The sequence below is a fragment of the Myotis brandtii genome, unplaced genomic scaffold (assembly GCF_000412655.1).
Source record: "Myotis brandtii unplaced genomic scaffold, ASM41265v1 scaffold185, whole genome shotgun sequence".
NCBI classification, from domain to species: domain Eukaryota; kingdom Metazoa; phylum Chordata; class Mammalia; order Chiroptera; family Vespertilionidae; genus Myotis; species Myotis brandtii.
Genome location: NW_005356870.1, coordinates 3,683,358 through 3,702,007, shown reverse-complemented (window position 1 = coordinate 3,702,007; position 18,650 = coordinate 3,683,358). Strand labels below are relative to the sequence as shown.

Genomic DNA, 18,650 nt, shown 5'->3' with positions numbered 1-18,650 from the left:
CTTTTATAATAAACTGGTGATCTAGTAAAATATAACAAAATAAGACAGACAAAATATCTCCATAGTGGCAAGCATCTAACAACATATTTCTCCATCCAAGAGCAGGGTAGCTCCAAATCATCTTTAGGACAGATACAGGTGCTGTGGACCTCCTAACATTTGGAAGTGGGAGCATTTGTTTTAAGGTTGCATAGAAAAAAATGAGCTCATCTCTGGGCAGGATGTATCATTCATTTACTCATTTCATTCTTTCATTCAACTCAATAAATACTGAGTGTCAAGTATGTGCTAGGCCCTGTCATAGGTACTGGAGATAATCTATTAAATTAAAACATTAGAATTGATAGTGACACTAAGAAGGAGAAACAAAAAGGAGGAAAGAAAATACATCCTATATAATAAAAGCCTAATATGCTAAGTGTCCGGTCATCCAGTCATCCATTCAACGAATCAAAGTGTTATATGCTAATGATATGCTAAGGCCACTCAACTGCTTGCTATGCCATGCACTGACAACCAGGAGGCAGACAGTCAACTGGTTGACCAGTCGCTATGACGTGCACTAACCACCAGGGGGTAGATGCTCTGACCGGTAGGTTAGCTTGCTGCTGGAGTCTGGCTGATGCAAGATGGGCTGGACATGCCCTGGAGCCCTCCCGTGGTTCCTCCCTAGCTGGCCAGGTCCCGTGTCCCTCCCTGGCCCAATCGTGCACTGGTGGGGTCCCTCGGCCTGGCCTGCACCCTCTCGCAATCCGGGACCCCTCGGGGAATGTCAAAGAGCCAGTTTCGGCCCGATCCCACAGGCCAGGCCGAGGGACCCCACTGGTACACGAATTTGTGCACTGGGCCTCTAGTTAGATTATAATTGTTTCTAATCTTCTCTCATCTCACTTCCTAAGAGGAAGAAGCTTAGGTTATTATTGGCCCATGGTCATGGGGATAATGGTCAAAGTAAAACAAACAAACAACCAAAGAGACCATGAAAAGATTTGTGGGATTGCATCAGAAAAAAAAAACAACTTTACTGGAAATGACAAAAAGTAGATATGGAAGGGAAAGTAGTGAGGAAGAGAGAAGAGCTTGTATAAATTAAGTTTGCTTGAAACTAATTTTGAAGATCCTGAAGATGAATGGGTAAGGGCTTTTGTGGCCACTTCTGTGAGTATGGAATTAGAGATGAGAAATTTTGTTTGAATAAGTGATTTGTTCTTTTGGAATTTTCTTTTTGGTTACATTCATTTTTTCCCCTAATTTATTTTTAAATTGATAGTGCATGGTTTCAGAAAAAATAAGTATGTATAGTAAAGATGTCTCTTTCCTAATCTATCACATAGTTCTCCTTGCCTAAGGCATAAGTTGTTAACAGTTTCTACTATGTTATTCCAGTAATATTTTCTGTATGTGAAAGCAAATATAAATGTATAGTATTTTTCTTCTTTTTGTGAAAATGGTACCATACTATATTCATAGGAAAAATGGGGAAATTTAGAAAAACTGATCATATCAAATATTGGTGAGGATGTGGAGGAATTGCTGGTGGGAATGTAAAATGGAACAGCACTTTGGAGAACAGTTTGGCAGTTTTTTAAGAAGATAAACATATACTTACCATGTGATCCAGTCATTCCATTCCTAGGTATTTACTAAAGAGAAATGAAAGTAAATGTACATAACAATACTTGAATACAACTTTTCATAGCAGCTTTATTTTTACCAGCCAAAAGCTGAAAACAACCCAAATTTCTGTCAATAGATTAATAAATAAAATAATTACTACATTAATACAAGGAAGACTACTTAGCAATAAAAGAAATGAACTATTGATACATACAACAGTTTGAGTGAATCTCAAAATAATTTTGCTAAGTGAAAGAAGCCAGACAAAAAAGAGTATATTTATTGTGTGACTCAATTTATATAAAATTCTAAAAAAATGCAAACTTATCTATATTGATGGAAAGTAGGTCAGTGGTTGCCTAGGGCTTGGGGAAAGAATGAGGATGAGTGTGAAGACGGGAAGGGAACTTTTGCAGTTGGTGAATATGTTCATTATTTTGATTGTAGTGATGGTTTCATGGTTGTATACAAAACCAAAACTTACCAAATTGTACATTTGAAATATATACAGTGTATTTTATGTCACTTATCCTATATAATAAAAGCCTAATATGCAAATTGTCCCCTTGACTGGGAGTTCGACTGGGAGTTTGACCAGGGGGCAGGGCTGGCTGGCCAAACACCTGCCACTCCTCCCCCGGGCCGGCCCCACCCCCAAACACTCCCTCATCCCAATCAGGGGCGGGGCTGGCTGACCAACCACCCATGGCCCCTCCCCCATGGCTGGCCTGGCCCGGTCAGCCCTGATCAGGGCAGATGGCCGGATCCCACCTGTGCACAAATTCGTGCACCGGGCCTCTAGTACCTCAATAAAATAATTAAAACATGCATCTCTTTTGACCAAGTAACTTCATTTGTTACGATATTTGTAAAATATATTTAATAGAGCTTAGTTGAAATGGTAAGTAACTGAGAACAATGCAATTCCCATTATTAGGGGATTAGTTAAATAAATTTGATGTCTTTATACAATAGAATATAAAATTGTTAAAATAATGTTTTTAATCTTTATACACTGAAGGATGCCTAAGTTTAAAAAAGAGTTTGCTTACTGAAGGGGCCGTGGACTGTGTTGAATGCATACTAGTTGCGCAGCCACTGTGGACAATAGTTCCTCAATAAACTAAATACAGAATTACCATATGACCCAGAAATTCCACTCCTAGGTATATATCTAAGAGAACTGAAAACATGTGTATGTGTAAAAACTCATACATGAGTCTTTATAGCAGCATTATTCAAAATAGTCCAAAAGTGGAAATAACCCAAATGTCCACCAACAAATATAGTATATGCATACAATGGAATATTATTCATGTATAAAAAGGAATAAAGCATTGGTACATGCTACAATGTGGATTAACCCGGAAAACATTATGTATCCTAAGTGAAAGGAGCCGGACACAAAAGGCCACAGATTGTATGATTCTTTTTGTGTAAAATGTCTACAATAGGCAAATCCATAGAGTCAGAAAATAGGTTAGTAGCTGACAAGTCCTGTGGGAAGGGAGGAATTGGTACAGGGTTTCTTTTTGAGGAGGTGAAAACACTCTGGAATTAGATAGTGGTGATGGTTATGCAACATAGTAAATGCAGTAAACCATTAAAGTATACAGTTTAAAATAGTGAATTTTATGTTATGTGAATTACTATATCGCAATTAAAATTATGTTACTTTAAAAAACCTTTGAGAAAAAAACACCTATGAGAAATAGAAAATGCAATGTTAAAAAGATAATCTGGATATTGGGTACTTGAGTAGAGTCAAATACAATTTTTGTTTAAAAATTAACGTATATGTTAATATATGCATATAAGTAAATATGGAAGACTATTTGCTGAACTGTTAACAAGTATAATCTCTGAAGAGTGAGATTATAGATGACCTTTATTGTCTAAGTAATACATTTAGGTACTATTTGATTTAAAAATACATATATAACTTTTGTGATCAAGTAAAATCAAAGACTTAAATTATTAAAAACATATGCTAGCAAAGTTTGACCTTTATATTTCTTTATTAAAGAAATATGCTAGCAAAGTTTCCTATTGGTTACATCATATAGGAAATCTTTAAAAAAATTATCCTTTGTCCTAACCGGTTTGGCTCAGTGGATAGAGCGTCGGCCTGTGGACTGAAAGGTCCCAGGTTCGATTCCGGTCAAGGGCATGTACCTTGGTTGCGGGCACATTCCCAGTGGGGGGTGTGCAGGAGGCAACTGATCGATGTTTCTCTCCCATTGATGTTTCTGACTCTCTATCTCTCTCCCTTCCTCTATGTAAAAAAAAATCAATAAAATATATTTTAAAAAAATTATCCTTTGATTACATGGAAATTACTCTATATTCACTTTTTGTACAAATTTAGATTTTTTTATATTGAAAGAAATATTTGCATATTGAAATATTTTTAAAAGTTAAACATTTTTTAAATTAAAAAAATTTCAATTACAGTTTACTCTCAATATTATTTTGTATTGGTTTCAGGTGTACAGCACAGTGATTAGACAATTATATTAAAACTAGAGGCCCGGTGCACAAAAATTTGTGCACTCGGGTGGGGGGGGGTTCCTCAGCTCGGCCTGTGCCCTCTTGCAGTCTGAGACCCCTTGGGGGATATATGTCCACATGGTGGCTTAGGCCCACTCCCTGGGGAATCAGGCCTAAGCTGGCAGTCAGACATCCCTCTGGCAGCCTGGGAGCCCTCAGGGGTTGTCCACTTGCCAGCAGGGAGCAGGCCTAAGCTGCAGTTGGACATCCTTAGCGCTGCTGAGGAGGCGGGAGAGGCTCCTGCCACCACCAGTGTGCTGGCAGCCGTCAGCCTGGCTTGTGGCTGAGCAGAGCTCAGTGCTGCACTGACCACCAGGGGGCAGCTCCTGCATTGAGCATCTGCCCCCTGGTGGTCAGTGTGTGTCATAGTGACCAGTCATTCACAGTCGTTCTGCTGGTAGGGTCAATTTGCATATTACCCTTTTATTATATAGGATGTTATTTTAAGTTTATTACTCTTGGTCAGTTCAGACTCCAATTAGGTTAGTTCTTCTCCAAGGATCAAAATTACGCCTCTCTCAAATCAACACTTCATCAGTGGCTGAGATGAGCTCTTTGTGATCACAAAGGCCTTTATGTGTTTGTGTGGGAGGCATGAGAATGTGCCTCCCAGATCTACTGCAGGATAATTAACCACACTATCAGCTGCTGTGCTCTGACTTCCATCACTGTGTTCACATCAAAACCCATTTCCCCTGCTCATGGCAGAGAAATGAAAGAAGACCCGTTTCTGAAAGATACAGGACTGTTCTGAGGGCATCTTGGCTTGAGGACTCTCTGTGGACCTTGCCAAAACTTCCTTAGAACAGTGCTGCAGCCTGACATCTTCCCTTTCTCCTTCACAGGGGCCAGATCAGCATCAGATCAATGGCTCTCCCAGCCTCCTCCAGCTCCTCATTTTCCCACACCAGCATTTACCACAATAAATCTCTTACATAACTAATTCTTTCTTAGCTTTTGCTTATCAGATAACCTAGACCCGTGGTCGGCAAACTGCAGCTCATGAGCCACATGCGGCTCTTTGGCCCCTTGAGTGTAGCTCTTCCTAAGCCTTAGGAGTACCCTAATTAAGTTAATAACAATATACCTACCTATAAAGTTTAAGTTTAAAAAATTTGGCTCTCAAAAGAAATTCCAATCATTGTACTGTTGATATTTGGCTCCGTTGACTAATGAGTTTGCCAACCACTGACCTAGACAAATACAAGTGGTACCAAGAATGATCCAAGAAAACACTGTGATTTGGGACTGACCCACTGACCATCCAGTGGGCAAAAAGGATGTTAACCTGGTTGATAGGTGGGACATGGATAGTCCCTATCCTAAGGTGGTGACTCAAGTGTTAAAGATTTCGTTGATGGTGACTCCTAAATGACCTGGCAAAGGAGAAGCTGTTGCAGGTGTGATGATTAAGGCATTTGAAAGCTATGGAGAGAACAATATCCTCAAAGACAGCAGGGTCGACTGGTTATTGCTAAGCTATATTGATGCCAGCACAGGAATAATGAGAGATCCAGAGCCCTAACAGGAAGTTAATGGTGAAGTGTGGGAGCCAGAGGGTCTTTTTGATAGCTTACCTCCTGTAGTGTGAAAGAGCCGTCACAGTTGAACAGGCAGAAACTCAGACAAGTGCAGAGATCCCCAGATGTTTGAATGTTGAGCCAAGACCGATCTATTATACCAAGGTCAGGGTGCTGGTTGGGGAAAAGTGGGACCCTAAGTGGGATGGGGACTTGTAAATGGATACCTCTGAGTATATTATCTTGGCAGGATTACCTCCTGACCCCCAAATCCTTAAGGTTTGCAGAGGTGTCCCACCCTTCCTTTAAATGGAGATAGCACGTCTACCATGCTAAAAGAATGCTGCAGAGCTCCAGCGTGTTTAGCTCAGTGTTAAGCATCGGCATGTGGACCAAAGGATCCCGGGTTCGATTCCGATCAAGGGGCAGGTACCTTGGTGCAGGCTTCTCCCCAGCCGGGCCTTGGTCAGGGCACGTGCAGGAGGCAACCAATCAATGTGTTTCTCTCACATCGATGTTTCTCTCTGTTTTTCCCTCTCTCTCCCACTCTCCCTAAAAATCAATGGCAAAATATCCTCAGGTGAGGATTAACAAACAAACAAACAAACAAACAAGGATGCTGCAGAGACCTCTCCCTCACCAGGAACAGGTGCTTCCTTTAGTAGCTGCCCTTAGCTCCCCCTTGTCTGAACCAGGGTTCAGTCCCAGCATAACCTGGTGGGTACATGCTGGGAATTATTAAGAAGGAAAGAGACTATACGCCAGAAGAGCTGCAAGAAATCGCATGTACGGGCAGAAGCCAGAGAAATATACCTTGGATTGTATTTTGAGAGTGCTTGATAAGGGACCTGAAATCTAACTTTCTCAGGACCTAAGATTTTTTTTTTACCTTGACAAGAACCTCAGGGAATGGGGCAAACTGCTAGGGTGGTTCTTAGAAATGGAGAAAAAGCAGTGACAGCACTCAGTGAAGTGGAAATTTCCGAGTTGCCCTCAGTAGGAAAGGATTCTGCCACCGTGCAAGCTACATGGCTCATTAGTCCTTATAATCGAGGAAGGATAGAGAGGCAGAGGGAAGCGGGAACCCCAGAATGCACCCTGTGAAAATCCAGGCTTCTGCCACCTCAGTGAAGTTTTTAGGAAATCCAATGGTGAGGATTTCTTCTCCAAAGTAAAAGACATATTGGTTTATCCTGTCCCCTCAGCTCTGGGCTCTGCAGGATTGGAGGTTCTGGTCCCCAGATGGGGGGACATTCTTGCCAGTTACAGCTGCTGCCTGGGTACTTTGGACTCCTCATGCCTAGGAACCAGCAGGTTAGGAAAGGAATCACAACTTGGGCCAGCATAATTGACCCACATCAGTAGGAGGAGATAGTGTTGCTTTAAGCAACGAGAGCAGGGAGAAAGAGATGTGGCTGGAATCCACATGGCCCCCTCTCGCAGTCTCTTGGTACTTCCAAGCCCCATTGCATTTGCTAATGAAACTGTGCTGTAATCTTGGCCTGAGAATGGTATGGTTACAAGAGATCAGACCCCTCACCAGCGAAGGCTGAGTCACACCACCAGGTAAACCGCCGAGTCCTGCCAATGTGAGGGCTGAGGGTGAGGGGTAATTTAGAATGATGGTGGAGGAGGAAGAGAAAAAGTTCCAGCTGTGGCCCTGAGATCAAATGCAGCACCAGGGGTTGTGCTTTATTCTACCAACTTCCCTTTTCCGAGTTGTTCCTTCAGGAATCAAGGTCTGTAGGGACCACGTGGAAGGTGGTCCTCCAACTTAGGAGGAGATGTAGATCTGTGCAGCGTAAACAGAAGCCTGTGGTGGCCATGACAACACATCTCTCAGTTTTCCCTTAATTGACTCACAGACCAGCTGCTGGCCTCTGAAATCTATCACCACATTTGCATTGAGGCTGTGCTTCCCAATGGCCTCTCCCAGCCAATGCCCGAGTGTGGCAGGGATACTACGCATGTTCATATCTGTAAGATGCTGGCCGCCTCTGTAGGGTGACTTTGGCTTATGGACTGTCCATAAGCCTGGCTGGAACTTTCTTAGAACTGTAAAAACAAACAAACAAACAAAAAAACCTTCCTAGTTTCTTCTTTCTTTTCTTTCAGAGGTGACAGGCCTGCATCATCTTCTGATGGCTCCTCCACCAACTCCTTCTCCATTTTCCCTCACTGGCATTTCTTCTAGTAAATCTCTGCACATCTAATCCCATCTTGGAATCTGCTTCTTGGAGGACCCAGACAGGTGGTTTGTACATGTACCTGTGGGCATCTAAGGCAGGATGGCAAATACATCAAGCAGGTATGCTAAGTCTGGTCAACTTGTGTCTGCCAGGAGTCTGAGTTGAGACAGATTCTAGAGCTGTATCTGATCCTTCGTAAAGAATGCCATGATCTATTGGCAAGGTCTGCCCTGAGGGCAAGGGAGGAGGGCCTTGACCTTTCATTATAGCTATTTTTGAATTTGGATGCTTCTAAAATCTCTATCGAGAAGGTCATGGTCAGAGGGGTATGGTATTTGAAGCTGTTGTTAATGATGAATGATATTCATAATGATAGTAATGATTAATGATAATTATTGTTAATGAATAATAATAAGTATTACTAATAATGATATAATGATGATATGACATAATGATGTAATAATATATAGTGACTATATAAGTAAAGATAATGCTGAATGCTGAATAGTAATTATAAAATGGTATATCATTAAGGAGCCGAAAATCATTATAATATAAAACAATATGTAGTTTAATTGTATTATATAAGCAATAATATTTTCACACTGAAAGTGACACATGGCATCTAGAAGAAAAGATTCAAAGCATAAGGACATGTTAGTGGTCTCCAGCTTTCCCTTGGGGTGACTGCTCTGATGAGCTGATGTGATTATTTCTGTTTCCTTAGCAGGTCTGTATTATGGAGCCCGTCATAACATGATGCTCTTCATTAATATTACTTATTTCCCATGTGACTTTATACTTGTCAAACAACATTATGACATTAATTCAATTTATAAATAGACTAGAGGCCCAGTGCACGAATTCATGCACTCGGGTGTCCCTCAGCCCGGCCTGTGTCCTCTCGCAATCTGGGACCACTGCTCCTAACTGCTTGCCTGCTTGCCTGCCTGATCACCCCTAAGCATTCGCCTGCCTGCCTGATCTCCCATAACCACCTCTGCCTCGGCCCCTGCCACCGCAGCTTCATCCAGAAGGATGTCCCAGAAGGTCGTTTGGCTGTCTGGTCTAATTAGCATGTTATGCTTTTATTATTATAGATTTTCCTACTAGAAAGAGGATGTGCTGATCAGTTGATTATAGGTATTCTTTTCTATCTAGCATTTATTTCCTTCCTGTAAAAACTCATTTCTAAAATTATAAAAATAACACTTGCTTATCATTAAATAATTTTAAAAGCATAAAGCAAAATTTAAAGTCCACTTCTTACACAGCCTCCTTTCAGTCTTACTCTGTAGGAGTAACACTGTATTTTTGGTTGTAAATGGATTTTCTCCACTGGACATCTGATGCTCCATGTGCTTTCTATATGACTTTGTTAAAAAGAATTTCTTGTGTATTTACCCAGAATGAACTAGTAAAACTGAGCTTCTAAATACACAAAACCATGGGTCCACCCTTTCATTCAAAGTTCTTTTTACCTTTATGAGTCATTCTTTCATTAAGTCTTTTATGAAGGCAAACATTATGCTTTGCAAAAAGTGTAAGCTTTAGCTACCTCTCCCAGAATATCAGAGATTAATTTGGGAGATTATGTGTAATGCTCTGCTCACTGCATTTTATGGTTTATTCAGTCTTATGAACTAGCACCACACACTTGCTTTTGTGTGAATTATATTACTTTATAGTTATTTTCCCAAGGAGACTTTTCATTGTCCCAAGGATAAAGTGTGTGTGTGTGTGTGTGTGTGTGTGTGTGTGTGTGTGTGTAAGAAAAGTGACTTAGTCTTAGTGTGAACTCAGTAGGCACCTACTTCAACAATTAATGAAGACAACTCAGAAATGATGTTAATCAAGCATGGCAAACTCACGGCCCACGGGCCGCATGCGGCCCACAACGAATACTTTTGTGGCCCAGCCAATACGTAAGAAATGTTTTAATAAAATTTTATAACTTAATTTTTACAATATCCTGTTATACATAATTATTAATAACGAACTACAATGTTTGCTAATGACCGATTACTAGAATCATGTTGCATTCATTTCCCTTCCATGCCTTCTGCTTGGTGCACCATTTCTCTCTACTAATACTAGCAGTGGATTGCCATTTCATTAGTTTTGGACTGACTTGTTTGGTATGCGCAACAGGAAATATTTCGCTTTTGGAGAATAAGAAAAATAGGTTTATTTGCGTTACGCTTATTAATTTGTGCGGTTATTCAGTGTCTGGTAAGTTAATGTTCAAGAAAAAATATTAATTTTTATTAAAATGTTCTATTATTTTATGTCAATGATTACTCATTTATTTCAGCCATTTGCATTTTGACTTTATACTTGTCAAACAACATTATGACATTAATTCAATTTATAAATAGACTAGAGGCCCAGTGCACGAATTCATGCACTCGGGTGTCCCTCAGCCCGGCCTGTGTCCTCTCGCAATCTGGGACCACTGCTCCTAACTGCTTGCCTGCTTGCCTGCCTGATCACCCCTAAGCATTCGCCTGCCTGCCTGATCTCCCATAACCACCTCTGCCTCGGCCCCTGCCACCGCAGCTTCATCCAGAAGGATGTCCCAGAAGGTCGTTTGGCTGTCTGGTCTAATTAGCATGTTATGCTTTTATTATTATAGATTTTCCTACTAGAAAGAGGATGTGCTGATCAGTTGATTATAGGTATTCTTTTCTATCTAGCATTTATTTCCTTCCTGTAAAAACTCATTTCTAAAATTATAAAAATAACACTTGCTTATCATTAAATAATTTTAAAAGCATAAAGCAAAATTTAAAGTCCACTTCTTACACAGCCTCCTTTCAGTCTTACTCTGTAGGAGTAACACTGTATTTTTGGTTGTAAATGGATTTTCTCCACTGGACATCTGATGCTCCATGTGCTTTCTATATGACTTTGTTAAAAAGAATTTCTTGTGTATTTACCCAGAATGAACTAGTAAAACTGAGCTTCTAAATACACAAAACCATGGGTCCACCCTTTCATTCAAAGTTCTTTTTACCTTTATGAGTCATTCTTTCATTAAGTCTTTTATGAAGGCAAACATTATGCTTTGCAAAAAGTGTAAGCTTTAGCTACCTCTCCCAGAATATCAGAGATTAATTTGGGAGATTATGTGTAATGCTCTGCTCACTGCATTTTATGGTTTATTCAGTCTTATGAACTAGCACCACACACTTGCTTTTGTGTGAATTATATTACTTTATAGTTATTTTCCCAAGGAGACTTTTCATTGTCCCAAGGATAAAGTGTGTGTGTGTGTGTGTGTGTGTGTGTGTGTGTGTGTGTGTAAGAAAAGTGACTTAGTCTTAGTGTGAACTCAGTAGGCACCTACTTCAACAATTAATGAAGACAACTCAGAAATGATGTTAATCAAGCATGGCAAACTCACGGCCCACGGGCCGCATGCGGCCCACAACGAATACTTTTGTGGCCCAGCCAATACGTAAGAAATGTTTTAATAAAATTTTATAACTTAATTTTTACAATATCCTGTTATACATAATTATTAATAACGAACTACAATGTTTGCTAATGACCGATTACTAGAATCATGTTGCATTCATTTCCCTTCCATGCCTTCTGCTTGGTGCACCATTTCTCTCTACTAATACTAGCAGTGGATTGCCATTTCATTAGTTTTGGACTGACTTGTTTGGTATGCGCAACAGGAAATATTTCGCTTTTGGAGAATAAGAAAAATAGGTTTATTTGCGTTACGCTTATTAATTTGTGCGGTTATTCAGTGTCTGGTAAGTTAATGTTCAAGAAAAAATATTAATTTTTATTAAAATGTTCTATTATTTTATGTCAATGATTACTCATTTATTTCAGCCATTTGCATTTAGCATGTCTCTATCAAAATAAACTTACATTTCTATGAAAATTGAAGCTTTTGGTTTTTTTGTGGCCCACATAAACTTAAACCTTGTTTATTTGGCCCATGTTAGCCTTTGAGTTTGACATGCTTGATGTAAATTATAGATTGGCTCTTTAAAAAAAAAGATTATTATTGTCCATTTTCAAGCTGAAAGCAATTTCTGATGAGAAAAATTAGTTTCTTAAGATGAATAAGGGTTAAACTTTTAATGTACATGAAATTTATTTCAAAAAACCCTTCTTCAATGGAGAACATCTGGATCTTTATTGAAAGTACTTTTATTCAGGGTTTATAGATGAAATCCTTGAGCTTAAGATTCCCAAGGGAAATTCTTATTTTAGAAACAGAAAACACAACTTATCAAAATATTGTTGATAAAACAATAAAGACAAATACAATTTTGTAACTCTAGAAAAGCTTAAGTAATGGTTTCACTTAAAGAGGGAGAGACTATATACTTTTCCTAAAAGAATCAACTTACAAAGTATACTCATTTTATTTAAGATTGATAATTAAAAAAATAATTTCATACAAAAACCAAAAAATTTTGTGAAAATAATTTTTAGGTGGGACAAATATTACCATGAACAATAACACATATATCTGGTAAGTGTGGGGATAAAAATTAGAGATTTTTTTCATGTAGATTAATATGCACATTTTCCCCAAAAAACAATTTATTTATTCTCTCATTTTTTCATAAAATTAGAATTAATTTTTCTTTTGATTAACATCAAAATATTACCACAGAAATAAAGATACTCAAAAATATTCCTAGACCTACTTTCTAGGACTTTAGGTCTCTTTTTTATTAAAGAAAACCTGGAATTATTTTGTAGCACATTTATTATTTGCCAGTTTAATACAATGGAATGCTGTAAAGTCACTTGCAAAAATGTTCACTACAAATATCTGGCATGAGGCTGTGATTTAGTAAAAACTGCATTTGTTCAAGATAGTCCTGGAGGTGCACGCCCAGTGTTCATATGGCTTCTATTCTCTAAACTTCATTTTCTAATGTTAGGAGTTAGATATGATTTAATAACTAGCTGAGGCAAAATTACTGTACCTTACACTCTTTACATAACAAAGATCCATAGCAGAATGAGAATGATATTTCAGTTGTCGGACCCACTAGGTTAGATTGATAGGTTTGATCATCTATTTGAGATCAATGATTGTTGCTTGAGGAGCTTTAACAGATTTGCTTTGATCTTTTCTTTTCAAATTGATGGTCACCCATGGTTTAGGCAAAATACCAAGGTCAGAATGAACATTTGCAGACTGCCTTCATATTGAATTTATCTCTGGCTTAGGAGAAACACCGCTGTGTCTCCATGAGGAAAACAGCTTCACTTGTCCCAATGCTGTGCGATCCTTAGTGCAGGTGCTAAAATTAAAAATGCAGTAAGACCACTGCATGGGTTTATGCCATTCAGCTTGTCCTGGAAAGTTCCAATTTTATTTTGTTTCCTTATTTTCATATAGGTGGAGTGGAAATTTACTTTAGATATCAGCATACACGAATAACCTTTGCATTGCTATTTGACTTGCAATAAAAGTTTGAAGGCATACTTGCAAATGTTACCTCATGTCTCAGCCAGATGATAAAACATTATTAATAAAGTACTAAAATAAACAAATGCTCTCTAATGGCACATTTTTTGGTCTCCTCAACTTACATATTTTTCAGGTCTGAGAGGCCTAGTTTTTTATAGATCTGATCTAAACTTGAATTGAGAAGCCAGGCCAACTGGATTTAAATTCCCAAAGATACCACAAATTTGGGGGCACAAATTAAATAACAAAATATACACATGGTAAGATCAAATTTTGATCCATATGAGGGCCCAGTAGAACTAATCTGCTTTCTGAAAAAGAAATAGGAATCCAAAGTAATATTACACACATATAAACCAGTTTATTAGATTGTCAGTGATACTTTGAGACATATTCAAGTTATTTTATTTTACTTCATATAAACAGAGGAAGGGAAGAAAGTTTAAACTTCAAGCTTTGTTCAGCATGTGTGCAGTTAGCATCCACAAAAGCACCATTGGATATGGAAGAATTAGCACCACAGAATTTTAGGACCTAACTGTTAACATGCATCACTGAAAAACTTGGGACATGAAAACACAAAGAAGTACGTGGTATGGTCCATTATAAACAATACAAGGCAATTTATGATTTGCTTTCATACAGTACAATACAATCACCAATCGATGAGAACCTGTTAAGTACAATACAGGACAAAAAACGCTTTGTACCCTGTTAACACTAAAGCAGTTACAGATTTAAAAACATGTTTCTTATGAGAGGCAGGGGACTGAAATGATCACTCCTCCTCAATTTTTAAATTCAGAGTTATATAGTTACATGATCTCTTAAGAAAGTATTTTCAAATTTATGTCTCTCTACCGCAATGTTGGCAAATGTTGTTGTTTTTTAAACTGAAACACTTGATAAATTTTAAAAAAACAAAATAAAACAAAAACCTGATAAGAGTCAAGAAGTACTCCAGCATGGTCGAAGATACTCCACATAAGATCAGTTTGAAAAGGATGCCAATGGTGTTGACATTTGTCTTCCCTTCCGTGGAGGAATGTCAAGTACAGAAGCCTTGCATTCGCGTTGAACTTCAGTTCATTTCTTTCACTCAATGTCTTTATTCTGAAGTGTAACATAAGAGACATTCCTTATTCCTCAACTGTTTTTGTAGTGTTATAGGGCTGTTCCTTAGGCTGGATTTGACAACAGTGAAAAGGGTTGATATTCTCTCTGGATTTAGGGTAAATTGTGAGCTAAAGAAAAAATATTAATTTAAATTTAGCATATGTGAAGTTTTAAAGGAGTTTCACTATTTTCACAGTACAAACCCATAATGAATATCACTGAAAACCTTTCTGTTAGAAAGCATGTAACAAACCCTCAATTTTAAGTTGGGTCTAGGCCAATTTTGGCATATTAGAAGATTACTGTATAAGAAATGTGCAATAAGAATAGATAGGTACAGGTATATTCAGATCTCAATGCACTGATGCCAAGGAAAATATATTTTCAGTCACCAAGAGAAGAATATATCCTGAAGCATCCGTGCAGACACATGAGTCAATCATGTGTCTGCCCAACTTTTAATTCTGGAATAGTGATAACAGGGTCATGTAGGAAAAAGTACTCCATTACAGTATGGCAGCAATTTTATATTATATATTTTAACAGCAAAACATTTTTGAAAATAGATTCAGCACTATATGGTAAGTTTACAATTCACCATTTCTATACTTGTAATACATGCATTTGTTTGTTTTCCAAATTTTTTTTTTTAAAAACCCACTAGGACCAACATCTTTCAGAACAACAATCTAACATTAAACAAAACCTTCTAAGGAAAATATTTAGCATCACAGAATTTGAGAAAACTCAGTTACTCAGCATCACAAAATACTCAATAGATGTACATTTGAGATTGTTCATGCCATGACATAACACACCTTTGGGTTAATATATCTTATTATAAAAAGAAACAAAAGAAAGAATTGGCATGGAATTTATCTTTAGCCTGTCCTTGGTTAGAGAAGACTGACCTCTAATAAACTTGACTCCTTTCCACAATGATAACTGTTTCTATGAAGCAGCATTTATATTTAATAAAACATCTTAAACTAGTGATGGAAAGAATGATCACCACAGAGAAAAAATTAAAGATAAGTAAAATTATAGACAAATAGTTTTTTTCTTAAATGAACTGCTCCCAAACAAAAAAGAAAGCAAGGTTTGTTCACTTTGAAATGTTCTTCTGTTGAAAAACATTCTTGGAGGAAAGCTAGCCTATCCTTATAAATGTCAGGAAGATGTAAGATTTCACTTGAGAAAAAAAGTTAACTTAAAAAGAAATTATGTGTTGCTTTTCTGTTGAATCAAATTCATTAAATAAATGAACTAATAATTTTCTGAAGAGAAAACAGCTATACACAGCAACACATCCATGATACTATTTTCAATTTGATGATTCGCCAGGCATGGCTGACTTGAGCATAGAAGAAACAGAACTGATTTCTTAATGTTTTAGGGTTACGTTAAAATAACCTCAAATAAAACAAAATCGAATTTTGACAGGCCAGCTTACTAGTTTTGATTACCTTTATATTGGACCAAAATTTCAATACAAGATAGTACCAATTAAAAATAAGATTTAAAAAACAAAAGCTGTCTAAAATTGTTCAATGAAAAAGCCTTAAAAGTTAACATTGTAATCTTAAATGATTGTAAGACTTAGAGTAACAGTTTTGCCACTATCACATCACTTTTGTTACTCGAGTTTTATTTCTGTATTGTTCATTGGTTATATTATATAACACTATTTTCTGATAAGTTAAAGTTTGACTTACTACATTACATAAGAAGCTTTAGAAAGACACATAGTAGAATACATTTATAAAAGGATAAATAATATTTTATGGTACTTTAGACGAATTCTATACAGATAAATAAGTAGTTCAAGGTCATAAAGTGCCTTCATTTCCAGGTAATCAACTTTTCACTAAAATATTTTAAGGCTTTATAATATCAGAAGCTTGATAATATACGGGTTTTGTAATTAATTAGCATTCTTTTGTAATCCTTATTTCATTTAATCTTTTAATCCATTTTAGGTAATTTCTTAATAATTAGGAGCTTAAAAAGATAAAATTTGAATTGTATATTCTGAATTCATTTTGAGAGGAAAGGAAAAGATGTGTAATTTCTAAATGCTGTGATTTGTACATAAGACTCACATATTAAAAAAAAAAGACTCACATGTTGCTTCTGAACAATCCAGCTTATATCATAATATATAGCAGCCAATAACCCTCAAAAATTCAACAGAATATTTAATCCCGTGGCAAACAGGGCCATCATTTCATTCATGTATATCTTCTGTTGTCTTTACACTTAAAATGATTGTGCAGCCTCAAATAAAAAAGACTATAAAAAATCTAAAATGAATTCTTCAAATACAAGCACAATAAATATATTTTATTGCAACAGCTTGTGTAAAATCTGTATTGATGCTAACATCTAATGTTGAAGCATTTCTATGCTTCTACCCCCCCATGAGTGTGTCACAGTAAAATACTGGTCACCTCATAGAAGTATGTATAAGAGCCATAATCATACAGAATTCTCTTCTCATTAACTCTTTATGGAGGATATGAGGGTATTTAAGCACAGCTGTGTACATAGTTGTTCTGGCAGCTTCAGATTTTAAGATAAATTACAATTTTATGGACATCAACTTACTTAATTGGTTATGAGCAATAAAAACTAATTAAAATGTTTGAATATTATATTTCAGGAACTTAGTAACGTGAGGCACATGATTAAATAGCCATGATACTTAAAATGCTTTGCTAATTACCATCGGATTAATTTAAAATGTTCCTTAAATTAAAGGGTTTTGAGGTTAGGATGAAGGAGGAAAGTTCAAACTCACTGCAAATAATGGTTTAAATGAAATGTTCCACATAATTAGAAAAAGAGGAACTACCAGTAGGAAAAAAGTGCTAGTCTTAAAATTGGTTTTGGTTTTGAATTTAAAGCCTAGTACAGGCAATTCCTGGGAATTAAAACAATTTTAAATGGCATAAACTTTTCTAATTGCACATTCCTTTACCAAAGTGCCACAAGTTACTTTTTTTTTTTTAACGCACACAATGCTACTTTTCAAAATATAAGTACATACAAAGTTTTACCTTTTTCATAGTAGTATAGTACAGTTTCACAAACTTGGCACAAATATAACCAGGACGACGCATTTTAACTTCCTAAATACAGTATAGTGTATTTAAAAAAATAACTGTTAGAACCTTGGTCATGATGAGATTCAAATCTAAGTCTAGCCAAAGCATTGCCATAAAATCTAAAAACATCACAAGAGTTTATTTAGGTAAGTTTTAGTAATACTCTGCCATGCAATGCACAGACATATGTTTTTTTAACATATTGGTTTACTTATCCTTTTTTAATCTGACTACTTATTATACTTTCTTTAATCACTGAAGCTATAATGCATGTAATAACTGAGTTTTGAGAACAGTATTAAACACTGAGGTTTCTAGCCTTAATTGCTCATTCCTATGAAGCATATGAATGTTTGGTGCATTGGCTTTAATTTTTATGCTTCTGTCTCTATTCTAAATAGAAGAACTAAAATCAAAGCACCAATATATAGAACAAATAAAATAATAAGTGTGTGAAAGTTTTTCATATTAATAAACTTGTTAAGTCAGGGGAAGACAATAAAAACTAAGATCTCTTTACCAAGTAATAATTATATTACTATATATTTAGAAATTAAGTGGCATGCATATAAAGTTAAATTTTAAACATTTTTTGTTGTTGAGTGTGATGAAGTTAAACTAGAGATATGTGTCATTATAATCTGAGACCCCCCTCCTCCAATCATATTCTTTTTTTATTGATTTTTTACAGACAGGAAGGGAGAGGGATAGAGAGTTAGAAACATCGATCAGCTGCCTCCTGCATACCCCCAACTGGGGATGTGCCCGCAACCAAGGTACATGCCCTTGATCGGAATCGAACCTGGGACCCTTCAGTCCGCAGGCCGATGCTCTATCCACTGAGCCAAACCGGTTACGGCCAATCATATTCTTTAGAGGAAAGAGAGACTATAAGATCATGATTCTCAATGACAGGCCACCTGTCTTCCATTATGCCACAGGTTAAACATTGTGGTGTAGTAACTCATTTGATGAGGGTGAAAATGCTGGTAAAAATATAAAAGTGCTAATGTTAAAATTAGGAATAGTTCATCATCATGGAACATTAAATGACTATCAAAAGAGAACCCTTTCCTTTTTCAATAGTTTGAAATCT

The 18,650-nt window shown here is 36.9% G+C and overlaps 1 protein-coding gene across 1 annotated transcript in view; it reads right to left on the bottom strand.

The window, feature by feature from the left end:
* Positions 1 to 13,667: 13,667 nt before the first annotated feature.
* The window catches only part of PURG (purine-rich element binding protein G), a 30,946-nt gene continuing 25,963 nt past the window's right edge, over positions 13,668 to 18,650 (bottom strand). Inside the window, exon 2 of the mRNA XM_005864043.2 lies at positions 13,668 to 14,575. Coding sequence (XP_005864105.1) covers positions 14,471 to 14,575 — 105 coding nt within the window. The 3' untranslated portion in view covers positions 13,668 to 14,470. The remainder of the gene's footprint in view (positions 14,576 to 18,650) is intronic.